Source organism: Phocoena phocoena, chromosome 3, assembly GCF_963924675.1.
Source record: "Phocoena phocoena chromosome 3, mPhoPho1.1, whole genome shotgun sequence".
Classification (NCBI taxonomy): domain Eukaryota; kingdom Metazoa; phylum Chordata; class Mammalia; order Artiodactyla; family Phocoenidae; genus Phocoena; species Phocoena phocoena.
The window spans coordinates 115,612,529-115,628,078 of record NC_089221.1 but is presented as its reverse complement, the minus strand read 5'-3'; the positions used below and the strand labels follow the sequence as shown (position 1 = coordinate 115,628,078).

General features: G+C 39.3%; 1 protein-coding gene across 2 annotated transcripts in view; it reads left to right on the top strand.

Annotated features, from left to right (window-relative positions):
• Positions 1 to 4,249: 4,249 nt before the first annotated feature.
• Positions 4,250 to 15,550, top strand: part of KLHL3 (kelch like family member 3) — a 96,364-nt gene continuing 85,063 nt past the window's right edge. For both annotated transcript variants that reach the window (XM_065873368.1, XM_065873367.1), the window contains exon 1: positions 4,250 to 4,377. In XM_065873368.1, coding sequence (XP_065729440.1) covers positions 4,340 to 4,377 — 38 coding nt within the window. In that variant the 5' untranslated portion in view covers positions 4,250 to 4,339. The remainder of the gene's footprint in view (positions 4,378 to 15,550) is intronic.

Here is a 15,550-nt window from a genome sequence, read left to right as displayed (position 1 = left end):
TTTACACCAAGGAAATTGGCAAATGTTACAAATCAGGGCTCCCTTCTTTGTAACCAGCTGTTACACATTTACCAGCACACACTCTGTGGGGGAGAGAAGAAGTAAGAGGAGACAGAGAAGTAAGAGGTCACTACAGTATAATACAGAGGGAAGTACAGAGTACTGCGGGAACACAGAAGAGGGGAAGTTAGTCCAGGGTAGTGGAGGATGATAGAGAAGGCTTTCAGCAAGAAGTCTGAAGCGCTGGTGGGAATGAGCTAGACATAGGGGACAGTGGGTGGGGATAGGGCAAAAAAGCCTGGTTTATTAAGGCAATTGTGAGTATTTTAGTACCTCAGTAACAAGAAGTCTTCAGGACAACGATGAGATTATGCAGGGCCAGGATGGGTCTCTGAGGCTTATTCTGGATGCAGTGAGGAACCAGTGAGAGGTTTCACATAGAACGTGGCATGCGCACAATGACATTCTGTAAAGATCATTCTGGAGTCTGTGAGGAAGTTACTGTAGTAGCCCAGGTGAGAGATCTTGATGGCCTGGACTGAAGTCGTGGTAGCAGTGACCGTGAGAAGGGAATGGGGTGGAGAGATAGTAAAGGACCTAGGACTGATGGGACTTGTGGTTATATGTGAAGTGAGAGAGAGAGAGGGAGGGAAGAAGATATCAAGGATGATATCCCAGTTTCTTGGATAGGTGAGTGGGTAGTTGGTTATACCTCTGGGATCGAGAATATAGATAGAAGAGTAGGCTTGAGGGAGGGTGGGGAGCATAAGTTGAGTATAAGTTACTGTGAATATCTAAGTAGGGGAGTCGATTCAGACACTGGATATGTGGCTCTGGACTTTAGAGGAGAGGGGAGGGTGGGAGAAAAGGCTGTGGGAGGTGGCGTGCCATGAAGAGGGCCTGATGTTTAGAGTTTATGTATTTTTATGTATAACTTCTATAATTAATAGTTTGTGTGTATTGAGTTGTAGTTTAACTCTGAAGACCAGCTCTACTTTCATTTTTTTAAATTGTTGGGTTGGGGGCAGTGGTTGGGGCAGACCATCCCTTTCTGCTGTGCTCTCTACCACTGTGGGGACAGTGAGAGGTCTTCAGATCAGAGTTCATTGATGAGAACGATGTAATGAAGACCTGCTGTGGGCATGGCCCTATGCTGGGAAGGCTAGGCCGTATGAGAGTCCTTGGACACACAGTCCTTGCTCACCAGGAATGTCGAATCTAGCATGAGGGGGCTGGGTGGCTAAATATGTGCTATGAAAAGGTACTCAAACACAGGTCAGTGTCCTATGTGCCAACTGAGTTACAGGCCAGAAATACTACAGTGGTTTAGGGAAGGCAGAGATCACTTAGGACTGAAGTATTCAAAGGGCTTCATAGAGGAGGCAAAACTTAACTCACTGGACCATTCTGGAAGTCTGGAAAGTGCAAAGTCCAACACAACAAGGGAGAGCAAGCTTTCCAGTTACTAGTCACAGTGGAGGTTGTTGTCAGTGCTTCCAAAATGGCTCTGTTTGGTCTACATCTCTTCCATATATGTAAAATAGAACTAATAATTTCTGTCCCCTGGGCTTTTATGAGCTCTAATCTTATTAGTTCTCTGTCAGAAACCTTCAGTTTTTCCTGATCAGTACTAGATTATATTTTCTCTAACTGTCTTTTAAGTCTCTCTACAGTTTGAAGACAACATTTGTAATGTATATTTGTGCAGTGTTTTACAGTTTCTAAATTTACTCCAGGAATGCAAGTATAGTGTAGTATTAGAAAATATATGTCATATACGACATTGAAAGATTAAAGGGAAAAATACGTATGATCATCTCATTAGATTCACGAAAACATTTGATAAAATTCAGTTTAACTTTATGATTAAAAAATAAAACACAAGGGAGTTTTCTTAATTTGATAAAGGCCATCTGCAGAAATCCTAAAATTAACACACAGTGAGGAAACACTACAAACATCTTTTTTAAAAGCAGGAAGATGACAGGAATATTCATTAGCACACTTTATGTTCAACATTCTGTGATATATGACTAAAGGTGGCATAACAGGTGAGTGGGAAAAAGAAATATTCAATAAATGGAACTTAAAGGAAAAAATTAGATCCATTTAATATAGTGACATAAAAATCAACATCAGATAAAATAAGGGCTTAAATATCAAAAGCAAAAATGTTAAACCTTTGGTATAAAATAGAAATTTATATCTGTCTGGCATGGAGTAGGGAAGGACACTAACTACAAAAGAAATTATACTTGTGGGATTTTTTTTTTTTTTTTTTGCGGTACGCGGGCCTCTCACTGTTGTGGCCTCTCCCGTTGCGGAGCACAGGCTCCGGACGCGCAGGCCCAGCGGCCATGGCTCACGGGCCCAGCCGCTCCACGGCATGCGGGATCTTCCCGGACTGGGGCACGAACCCGTGTCCCCCGCATCGGCAGGTGGACTCTCAACCACTGCGCCACCAGGGAAGCCCAACTTGTGGGATTTTTAATATGAAGTTTTTTTATCTTTACTGGGTTCTCCCCTTCCTTGATAACATTCTCTGTTTTGAGATTTTCTTCACCTTTTTAAACACATGATTCTAATCATCTGTCTTGATATTTATCATACTGTGCTCAGCTAACTTCTCTGCACCCTGAATGCAGGCAGTCCCCAAGTTCAGAGGTCTGTAGCTTACATTTTCATGCTGAAGTGAAAGTGGGAAGGAAGCCAGAAGAGGCATCTGTCCTGGTCAGACAAGCTGTGGGTCTGGCATGCTGGTTATATTGGAATGTTCTAGTGGTTACCAATCCCAGTGTGAAATTGAGAGAGACTCTCAGGTCTCTGGAACTTTTTCTTAACCATAGCAACGCCTATCTTGAGCCAGTTTGCAAGACTAGGTGGTAGCATCAGCGGAGGTCCACTAGGGGAAGGCAAAGGAAGCTACTCTCAGTGTCTTAGAGTTGGAGTGAACTGTGGGTCCCCAAATCTACACAAGTGGAGAAGGTTCTGTTTTTCTACTAGCAAAGCAGAGCTTAACCTGGTCCAAAGAGACCTAACTCCAATGTCCTGGACTTGACTTGGAGCTGAATAGTTTTACCAGTTTGGGGAGAAGGTCCTTTCCTTGCTCATTTTTTGGATTCTTCTTTCGCACCCACCATCAAGTTGAGACTTGTTGCTCAGGAGTGATTGGGCATCTAGCTGGCATCCCATAGGAATTTGAGTGTTTTGTCTTTGGTATAGAGGGCTTTGAGATTATGGGTGGCTCTTGCTAGTCACCACCTGCTCATTTAGGCCACATAGCTAGTCTTTATATAACAATTACAATCCCTTGGCTTTCTATGGGATTATGGTTTCGCCAAAGCTTTCACTCTTGTGCCACTGTTCTCCACGCTGTAGCCAATGTGATCTTTCTAAAGCACAAATGTGTTCACCCACTTCCTGCTCCACTTCTTTGCTTAAAACTCTGATGGCTTCTCATTGTTTTAGAATGAAATCCAAACTCCTTAGCTTTGTTTATGACACTTAAAAGACTGCTCAGTCTTCTAGGCTTTTCTCTTGATACTCTTCTTTAGTTTTACTGAACTTCCAGTGCTTTGAACATACTTGACTCCTTTTCTCTGGGTCTTTGTTCATATTGTTTCCTCTGCTGTTTCCCATCGTCCTTTTTACCTGGCTAATTCCTGCTCTGCCTTAAGACTTCTGTTTTTCCTCAGCTTCTAGTAAGTTTTTCCTTAACCTGCCAGCACTGGGATAGTTGCCTATCCTTTGTGCTTCTGAGAAATGTTTTCCTGGCTTTCTCTGTCACTGAACTCTAAGCTTTGTGAAAGCAAGGTCTGTGATTTCCTTATTGTTGTGTTTCTCTTGAATTTAAACACAGTGCTTGGCACATAGTAAACTCCTTTAAATGTTCGTTGAATGAACCAACATCCCTGTGAAGTGAGTGGTATAGTGCTTAATCTCTCCTCACCCCCTACCCTTTTAGGGATGGAGAGATGGAGGATAAGGACCTCCCACAAAGTTACACCTGTGTTTGATGGAAGAAGCTGAGCTCGGATCTGAGGGGTACATTTTCTGAGGGGTGCATTTTGCACTGGAAGATCCTGAAGAAATTCCTGACCCAGTGATTTCTTTCCCTGCTGGGTCTGTGGTGAAGAGAACAGGCTGACAGAGATGCCCCTGGTGGGTGGGCAAATGCATGGGTTTGTGGCAGTTGGATGAACGAGTTTACCAACATGTGATCCTCTCTTTCCCTTCCCACTCCCTTCCTGTTCACAGCATCAAGCTGAGCTCCCAGCCCCCAATACAGGCTGGGGATGACGAAAAGAACCAGAGGACGATTACTGTCAACCCTGCCCACATGGGGAAGGCGTTCAAGGTTATGAATGAACTGCGGAGGTACTTTTCCTATTTTGCTCGTGCCCTTTTGGAAGGAACTTGCTGGGTGAGCGTCATCAGGGACTGAGAACAGAGGCCAGAACACCACCAACTAGTGAAGTCTGACTCTTCCTCACCCACACTTCTCACTTGGCTTTCCCTTTCAAACTCTGACAGAGACAGAATGGCTTCCTCAAATTTCTCTTTCCTTTGTATTTATTTAACACCTATTGTTTCAGTGCTTAATCACTGGGGGAAAAAATCCATTATGGTTACAGCAGTTCTGTTCATAAACTTGATTTCCAACTGAACCAGCTGCATGAAGGCCAGTAATAGAATGATTGCAACACCTACACACAATTGCAGATTAAAGATTGTGGATGCCAGGCTTTCTTTGGGCCTCCCTCTCTCATGCTTTGGCCTGAACTTTTGTCTTTGTCAAGACAACCACGTGAATGGAAGAATACCTAGCTTCTAAAATGCAGTTTAACTCTATAAAGAAAGAAATGAAATGCAGAAGCACTCATCCTCACTGAGCTAAACAGTGAGGGGTGTGCAGGCTATTTGTAAGACCAATGTGCATGTTTGCTGAGCTTTTTTGCAAGACAGGTTCAGGGCACTGAACATGTTTTTCTGTACGAAGGCTGTGCATACAATCTCTTCTTTATCAGAGAGCTCAGAAGCTTCCTTTGCCCATGGCATTATTTGTTATCTTTTTTATTGAAATACAATAAATTATTGATTTACAATGTTGTGATAGTTTCAGGTGTACAGCAAAGTGATTCAGTTATATATATATATTCTTTTTCAGATTCTTTTCCATTATAGATTATTACAAGATATTGAATATAGTTCCATGTGCTGTACAGTAAATCTTGTTTATCTATTTTATATATAGTAGTATGTATCTGTTAATCCCAAACTCCTAATTTGTTTCTCCCCCACCCTTTGCCCTTTGGTAAACATAAGTTTGTTTTCTATGTGTGTGAGTCTATTTCTCTTTTGTAATAAGTTCATGTGGATCATTAGTTTAGAGTCCACATATAAGTGATATCATGTGATATTTATCTTTCTCTGTCTGACTTACTTCACTTAGTATGATAATCTCTAGGTCCATCCATGTTGCTGCAAATGGCATTATTTCATTCTTTTTTATGGTTGAATAGTATTCCGTTTATATACATATATATATGTAAAAAACGATGGTGTATATATATATCTATATCTATATCATATATATATATGGTATATATATACCATATCTTCTTTATCCCTTCATCTGTCAATGGACATTTAGGTTGCTTCCATATCTTGGCTATTGTAAATAGTGCTGCAATGAACATTGGGGTGCATGTATCTTTTTGAATTAGAGTTTTCCTCTTTTCCAGATATATGCCCAGGAGTGGGATTGCTGGATCATATGGTAGCTCTATTTTTATTTTTTTAAGGAAATTTCATACTGTTCTCTATAGTGGCTGCACCAGTTTACGTTCCCACCAACAGTGTAGGAGGGTTCCCTTTTCTTCACACCCTCTCCAGCATTTATTATTTGTAGATTATTTGATGGTGGCCATTTTGACTGGTGTGAGGTGATGCCTCATTGTAGTTTTGATTTGCATTTCTCTAATAATTAGTGATGTTGAGCATCTTTTCATGTTTCTGTTGTGCCCATGCCATTATTTACCGCATATTTCATCCTATTGTGAGTTGTAACTGTTTATACCCTCTTTGTAGTTCATGCGCTCCCTGAGGGCAGGGGCAACTTCTGAATCATTTTAATCTCTAGCACCTTGTACTTCATAGGAGCTTTGAGTTATCCACCAAAGATGCCCAGATATACTGGCTAGGCTCTGGGATGCGTGGGTGGGGGTACAAGGTAAAAAATGATAATAAGTCAATGAAAATGGTCTTTCTACAGTGCAACTAGGTGTTATGAAGGAAAACTGCATCAGGTGCCTGCCAGGTGGTAGGTATGCAATAATTGTTAGTTTCTTAAAGGGTGTCGTGAAAGCAAGCATGTCAAACCGCAACTTTGGAGGACACTTCCTAAAAGGGAAGGTGCTTGAGCTAAATTCTGAAGAACAGGTAAGAGTTAGAGAAATGAAAAGTGGTAAGGTTAGGGGGAAGTCTTCCAGCCAGAGAAAATGGCATGAGCAAAAGCACATATAGCTGAAGATGTGTGTTTTGGGTAGAGGCTTAAACTACTTGTAAACAAAAATTCTATATTCATTTACTCATTTCTCCTTTCTGCAAGGCCTAGTCTTTGGCATTAAAAACCAAGTTAAATTAAATTTGTCTTATGCCCTACTGATCAAGAATTTTTTAATTAATTTATTTTATTTTTGGCTGCATTGGGTCTTCGTTGCTGTGCACAGGCTTTCTCTAGTTGTGGCAAGCGGGGGCTGCTCTTCGTTGTGGTGCACGGGCTTCTCCTTGCGGTGGCTTCTCTTGTTGCGGAGGACAGGCTCTAGAGCACAGGCTCAGTAGTTGTGGCGCACGAGCTTAGTTCTTGTGCGGCATGTGGGATCTTCCCGGACCAGGGCTCGAACCCGTGTCCTCTGCATTGGCAGGCAGATTCTTAACCATTGTGTAACCAGGGAAGCCTTACTGATCAATTTTTATTAGGCTTCCTGCCAGATTTCCTAGAAGCTCCATCCATAGTTGTTTTAGGCAGTGGGCAGTGCTAACATTCAATCCTAATTCTCTTTTGTCACTAAAGAATTTGTGTTGTGTTCCCTAGACACTGTTGAAGTTCCTCATTTAGTTCCCTTGACTATGGCTTGTGTCCTTTGTCTGATTTAAGACTTCAGGTCTCCAAATAAACAACCTAACTTTACACCTCGAGGAAATAGAAAAAGAAGTTCAATCTAAGCTCAAATTTAGCAGAAGGAAAGAAATAATAAAGATTAGATAAAATGAAATAGAGACTAGACAGACAATAGGAAAAAAATCAATGAAACTAAGAGCTGTTTCTTTGAAAAGATAAACAAAATTGACAAATCTTTAGCTAAACTAACCAAGATAAAAAGAGAGAGGACTCACAATTATAAATGAAAAAGGAGACGTTACAACTGTTATCACAGAAAGACTAATCATTACAAGAGGCCACTATGAAGAATTATATACCAACAAATTGGATAACCTAGAAGAAATGGATAAATTCCTTGAAACATATAAACTATGAAGACTGGATCAAGAAGTAGAAAATCTGAACAAACCAGTAATGATTAAGGAGATTGGATTGGTAATCAAAAATCTCTCAACAAAGAAAAGCATGACCAGATGGTTTCACTGGTGAATTCTACCAAACTTTCAAAGAATAATTAACACTAGTCCTTCTCATACTCTTACCAAAACTTGAGGAGGAGGGAATAATCCCAAACTCATTACCAGCATTACCCTGATACCAAAGCCAGCTAAGGACACTACAAGAAAAGAGAACTGTAGGCCAATATCCCTGATAAATATTGATGCAAAAATTCTCAACAAAATACTAGCAACAGTATATGTATGATCTGGTAAAATGCGATCTGATAAAAGGATCATATACCATGATCAAGTGAGATTTATCTCTGGGATGCAAGGGTGGTTCAAGATAATGAAATCAATAAATGTGATACACCACATTCATAGAATGAAGGATAAAAAACATAAGATGCTTTCAATAGATGCAGAAAAGCTGTTTGACAAAATTCAACATCCTTTCATAATAAAAGACTCCCAACAAATTGGGTATAGAAGGATCATACCTCAACATGTTAAAAGCCCTGTATGACAAACCCACAGCTAACATCATAATGGTGAAAGTTTGAAAGCTTTTTCTCTGAAGTCAGGAAAAAGACAAGGGTGCCCACTTTCACCATTCTTTTTGAGCATAGTACTGGAAGTTCTCGCCAGAGCAGTTAGGCAAGAAAAAGAAATAAAAGGCATCCAAATTAGAAAAGAAGAAGTAAAATCATCTCTGTTTGCAGATAACATGATCCTATATATAAAAAACCCTAAAAGACTCCACCAAAAAGCTGTTAGAACTTAAAAACAAATTTGGTAAAGTTGCAGGATACAAAATCAACATACAGAAGTCAGTTTCATTTCTATACAATAACAAACTATCTGAAAAAGAAATAAAGCAATCTCATTTACCATAGTGTCAAAGCAATAAAATATTAGGAATAAATTTAACCAAGAAGGTGAAAGATCTGTACACTGAAAACCATAAGACATTGATGAAAGACATTGAAAAAGAGACACAGATAAATGGAAAGATATCCCATACTCATGGATTGAGAGAATTAATATTGTTAAAATGTCCATACTCCCCAAAGCCATCTGTAGATTCAGTGCAATCCCTATAAAAATTCCAATGGCATTTTTCACAGAAATAGAAGAAACAATCCTAAAATTTGTATGGAACCACAAAAGAACCTAAACAGCCAAAGCAATCTTGTAAAAGAAGAGCAAAGTTTGGAGACATCACACTCTCTGATTTCAAACTACAGTTGGCCCTTGAACAACATGGGTTTGAACTGCAAGGGTCCACTTACTTGGATTTTTTTCATTAACTGCTATTGTACTACACTATCTGTGGTTGGTTGAATCCTGGATGTGGAATTGTGGATATGGAAAAGTTATATGTGGATTTTCGACTGCATGGGGAAGGAGGAGTTTGCTCCCATAACCCCCATGTTGTTCAAGGCTCAACTGTATATGACAAAACTATGGTAATCAGAACAGTATGGTATAGACATGTAGACCAGTGGAACAGAATTGAGAGCCCAGAAACAAATCCACATGTATATGGTCAACTACTATTTGACAGAGGAGCCAAGAATACTTAATGGGGAAAGGATAGTCTTTCATCAAATGGTGTTAGGATAATTGGACATCCACATGTGAAGGAATGACTTTGGACTCCTGTCTTACACCACTCACAAAAATTAACTCAAAATGGATTAAAGACCTAAATGTTAAGACCTGAAACCATAAAACTCCTGGAAGAAAACAGGGGAAAAAAAATAAGTGGGACTTCATCAAACTGAAAAGCTCCTTCACAGTAAAGGAAATCATCAACAAAATGAAAAGGCAACCTATGAAAGGGAGAAAATACTGGCAAACCATAAATCTTATGAAGGGTTAATATCCAAAACATATAAGGAATGCTTGGAACTCAGTAGAAAAAAATGATTAAAAATGGGCAAAGGACCTCAATAAACATTTTTGCAAAGAAGATACCCAAATGGCCAACAGGTGCATGGAAAGGGGATCAACATCACTAATCATCAGGGAAATTCAAATCAAAATCACAATGAGGTATCACCTCACACCTGTTAGAATGGCTATTATCAAACAAACAAACAAAAACAGACAAATAAAAAACACACAAGAGGGCTTCCCTGGTGGCGCAGTGGTTGAGAGTCTGCCTGCCGATGCAGGGGACGTGGGTTTGTGCCCCGGTCCAGGAAGATCCCACATGCCGCAGAGCCGCTAGGCCCGTGAGCCATGGCCACTGAGCCTGCGCGTCCAGGCCTGTGCTCTGCAACAGGAGAGGCCACAACAGTGAGAGGCCCACGTACTGCAAAACAAAACAAAATAAAACAAAACAAAACAAAACAAAAAAACACACAAGAGATAACAAGTGCTTGTGAGGCTGTGGAGAAAAGGGAACACTTGTGTGCTATTGGTAGGAATGTAAATTGGTACAGCGACTATGGAAAACAATATGGAGATTCCTCAAAAAATTAAAAATTGATCTGTGGGCTTCCCTGGTGGCGCAGTGGTTAAGAATCTGCCTGCTACTGCAGGGGACATGGGTTCGAGCCCTGGTCTGGGAAGATCCCACATGCTGTGGAGCAACTGAGCCCATGTACCACAACTACTGAGCCTGTGCTCTAGAGCCCGTGAGCCACAACAACTGAAGCCCGTGTGCCAAAACTACTGAAGCCTGTGTGCCTAGAGCCCATGCTCTGCAACAAGAGAAGCCACCATAGTGAGAAGCCTGCACACCACAACAAAGAGTAGCCCCCGCTCTCAGCAACTAGAGAAAACCCGCATGCAGCAGTGAAGATACAATGCAGCCAAAAATTAAATAAATGAATTTAAAAAATTGATCTGCTATACAATGTAGCAGTCACACGTCTGGGCGTATATCTGAAGGAAATGAAATCACCATCTTGAAGAGATATTTGCACTCCCATGTTCATTGCAGCATTATTCACAGTAGCCAAGACATGAACACAACCTAACTGTTGGTCAGTGGATGAATGGATAAAGAAGATGTGGTATATATACACACTGGAATATTATTCAGCCACAAAAAAGAGGAAATCCTGTCATTTGCAACAACATGGATGAACCTCGAGGGCATTGTATTCAGTGAAGTAAGTCAGACAGAGAAAGACAAAGACTGTATGATCTCATTTATATGTGAAATCTAAAAAAGCCGAACTCACAGAAAGAGAATAGGTTAGTGGTTGTCAGGGACTGGGGGTTGTGGGAAATGGGAGATGTTGGTCAGAGGGTACAAACCTCCAGTTTTAAGAGGATTAAGTTCTGGGGATCTGATGTACGATGTGGTGACTATAGTTAGCAGTACTGTATTGCATACTTGAAAGTTGCTAAGAGAGTACATCTTAAATGTTCTCACCACAAAAAGTAAATGGTAACTATGTGAGATGATAGATGTATTACCTTATCGTGGTAATTATTTCACAATATATATCAAATCATCACATTATACGCTTTAAACTTACACAGTGTTATATGTCAATTATAGCTCAATAAAACCGGGTGAAAAAGACTGCCTGCTTTAGCCAAGTGTAGTAACTGCTTAAAGGTAGAGCTCAGGAAATAGACATGCACACAGAATTCCCCGAATCCTCACTTTATATTATTAGCATTTTTTCTTTTTCTTAAATACCTAAAAAAATCCTGTTATGTCTGTTCCTTCTTTTGCAAGTTACCACATTTTTGCATCTTTCCTCAAAAGCATCAACTTGGATTTAACCTCCTCCAACAGTCCTGCTGCTTCTCTTTTGTATAAGTCAGCGTTTGCCAAGGCTGTTCTGAGGAACATTTCCTCAAGATGCTCTGTGGGGAAAAAAGAGATCTGTAACAAAATGAGTTTGAAAAATGTTATATAAAACTGCTATACCCACCCCCTGAGATTCATAATATATATAGGCATATTAAAATCTCTGAGAAGTCATACAATAAAGTTGTTTAACTGAGGGTTTCCCACATGGTTTTGAATCCTCTTTAGTTGTTGTTGTTATGGATAGACCGAGTGTTCTGTGAAACTTATTTTGGAAAACACTGGTCCTTTGCTGAAATTTAAGTGAATCATCTTTGTATGAGTCAGGGTTTTTTAGAGAAACAGAACCAATAATATATCTATTTATTTATCTATTATTATTATATTATTTATATATATGTATTGCTTCTGTTTCTCTGGAAAACCAGATATATAGACACAGATATGTAAGAGGAGATTTATTATAGGAGTTTAACTCACATGATTGTGGAGGACGAGAATTGCCACAATCCGCTGTCTACAAGCTGGAGAACCAGGAGAGCCAGTGGTATAATTCGGTCCAAATCTGAAGGCCTGAGAAACAAGAGCCAGTGGAGTATGTCTTGCGGTCCAAAGGCCCAAGAACCAAGAGCTTCGATGTCTGAGGGCAGGAGAAGATGGCCAGTATAGCTCAAGAAGAGAAAGAGAGAATTCACCCTTCCTCCACCTTTTTGTTCTATTCAAGCCCTCTGTGGATTGGATGATGCCCACCTACATTGGTGAAAGAGATCTTCTTTTCTCAGTCTACCAGTTCAAAGGCTAATCTCTTCTAGAGAAACCTTTGCAGACACACCCACAAATAATATTTTATCAGCTATCTGGGCATCACTTAGCCTGGTTAAGTTGACATATAATATTAACCATCACAGTCTTGTTCTTCCTTTTGATTTTTTCAAATTGATTTTGATTTTTTCAAATGGACCACAATCTGTTTATGTTTTGGTTGGGAAAATTTTAGTTCAGATTTAAGCATGGATTTCCCTTTCGTTTTTAAATTAAAACCTTTAAATTTTTCTTTAAAAATTTGTAAATTTTGTAAATTTTTTGTAAAAAGAATATATTATAGAACATTTAGAAAATACAGGTGAGCAAAAAGTCACAGTGCTAACCATTGTTAACCCTTAGGAGATCTTTTTTTTCTTTAATATATATGTCTCAACCAGATTTTTTTTCCTATGGGTGATTTTTATTTTATTTATTTAAAAAATATTTTAATTTTATTGGAGTACAGTTGATTTACAATGTTGTGTTAGTTTCATGTGTACAGCGAAGTGATTCAGTTATACATATACATATATTCATTCTTTTTAGATTCTTTTCTCATATAGGTTATCACAGAATATTAGGTAGATTGCCCTGTGCTATACAGTAGGTCCTTGTTTATCTGTCTTATATATAGTAGTGTATGTGTTCAACCAGATTTTTATTCTTAACATTATGTTGAACAAATTTTTTGTGTTACTGTTCTACAACTTCATTTTAAGTGGATGAATGATATTCTATTTTTGTTTTTTTTAAAAACACTTCCCTGTTGCTGGGTGTCTAGGTTTTCCAATCCCTCAAATAAATAATACCTGCAGTGGTTATATGTGGAGCAGGATAGCACAGTGGTCACAAGCATAGACTCTGGAGCCAGGCAGCCTGGTTTCAAATCTTGGCTCCAGTGCTGACTAGCTGTGAACCTGGGCAAGTTCCTTAATATCCCCAACCTCACTTTTGTCAACCATAAAATGGGGCTAATAATAGTTCCAGTCTTGCTGGCTTGTTAAGAGGATTAATAAGTTAAGTGCTTAGAACAGTGACAGCACATATATTACTGTTGTTAAGTACTTGTGCATATTTACAATTATTTCTATAGAATTAATTCCTAGAAGTAGAATTGCTAATTTAAACAGCATGTTGCATAATAATAATAGCAATAGCTTATTCCTTAGATATTTTATGAGTCCTTGCAACATAGTGAACATTCTATGTTAGCTGTTATTATGATGGCGATTTTTTAAAAAAGATGTCTTTATTTATTTATTTAATTTATTTTTGGCTGCGTCGGATCTTAGTTGCGGCACGCGGGATCTTTTGTTGCGGTTGTGTTGCGTGGGCTTCTCTCTAGTTGTGGTGTGCAGGTTTTCTCTTCTCTAGTTGTGGCACGCAGGCTCCAGGATGCCTGGGCTCTGTAGTTTGTGGAACGTTGGCTCTAGTTGAGGCGCGCGAGCTCAGTAGTTCTGATACGCAGGCCTAGTTGCCCTACGGCATGTGGGATCCTAGTTCCCCGACCAGGGATCGACCCTGTGTCCCCTGCATAGCAAGGCAGATTCTTTGCCACTGGACCACCAGGGAAGTCCCCTGATGGCAATTTTTTGCTTCAGGCATATGGCAGTAGGTGAGACAAAGTCTTGCCCTCAATCTTGCTTGTATTCTAGTGGTGTTCAAAGACTATATCAAATTCTAAGGTATTTAAATGGCTAACTTAAAAAACTAGCATGGAATGGGGGAGGCAGGGAGAGAAAGGGGGCCTGAATAGACACTTTATTGATTTGGGTGAGTTTAATGGGAACTGGAGAGAGGCATACTTTGTTTTGATGAAGACCAGGGTGAAGCACCTTGCCATTCAGGGGTCAGGCTAATGAAATGTTACCTGATATTCCAGGGACCTAGGGTTATTTCTTGCATTATTTTCACATTCCCCTCCCTCAATTTTAAGCTATTTTAGTTCAAGCACATATGTTCCTTGCAATTTATGAATCACACAATTCACGTGTTTCCTGTTCTTTATACTTGCATTGTAGAAAATGGGCTGCTGACATGGTAACCAGCCAGCTTTCCTCCTCCTTTTGCACTTCCTCGCTCTGCTCTGGTCAGACCAACAGCTGCTTCTGGGCAGCAGAGCCCTAATGGCTCTTTGTCTCCTGACTTACCAGCCAACCAGCAAGTGGGCACGTGGTCCTTGTTGGAATAGCAACTCCTCATCAGGCCTGAAAAGGAGCGACAATCTTCTATCTTATCTTTACAATTTGAATCTCTCATTTCTCCATTGCAAAAAGTTCTCTGCTTCATCTTTTTTTTTAGATTGTTTTCCAGTATGGCTTTATTACTAGTAACGAGCCATTTTAGCACACTGCTTTTTGTTTTTCTTTTCTTTTGAAGTGTATCATTTTTTTAGCCTTTAAAATTTTTATTCCTTCTTGCTTTTAGTATAACTTCTTAAAATTGAAGCATAGTTGATTTACAATATTGTGTTAGCTTCAAGTGTACAGCATACTGATTCATTTTTTTCAGATTATATTCCATTATAGGTTATTACAGGATATTGAGTATCATTTCCTGTGCTGTACAGTAAATCTTTGTTGCTTATCTCTTTTATGTATAGTAGTTTATATCTTTTAATACCATACTCCTAATTTGCCCCTCCCCCCTCCCCTTTGGTAACCATAAATTTGTTTTCTATGTCTGTGAGTCTGTTTCTGTTTTGTATATACATTCATTTGTATTATTTTTTATATTTCATATGTAAGTATTTGTCTTTCTCTGTCTGACTTATTTCACTAAGCATAGTATTCTCTAGGTCCATCCATGTTGCTGCAAATGGAAATTTTTCATTCTTTTTTATTGCTGGGCAGTATTCCATTTTGTGTGTGTGTGTGTGTGTGTGTGTATCACATCTTCTTAAGCCAATCATCTGGACACTTGGGTTGCTTCCATGTCTTGGCTATTGTGAATACTGCTGCTATGAACATTGGGGTGCATATATCTTTTCGATTTAGAATTTTCATTTTTTGCAGATGTATATGCTGTTTTTCTTTTTTTGGTAACAGCTTCATCAAGATATAATTCATATACCATACAATTCACCCATTTAAAGTGTACAATTTAATGGCTTTTATTATATTCACAGAATTGGGCAACCATCAATCAATTTTAGAATATTTTCATCACCCTGTATACTTTAGCAGTAATCCCCCTGTTATCCCTATTCACTCACCTCCCAGTACTAGACAGCCACTAATCTACTTTCTGTCTTTATGATTTACCTATTTTGGAATCATATAATGTGTCTTTTGTGACTAACAGTTTTTACTTAGCATAATGTTTTCAAGGTTCATTCATGCTGTAGCATGTCTCAGTATTTAA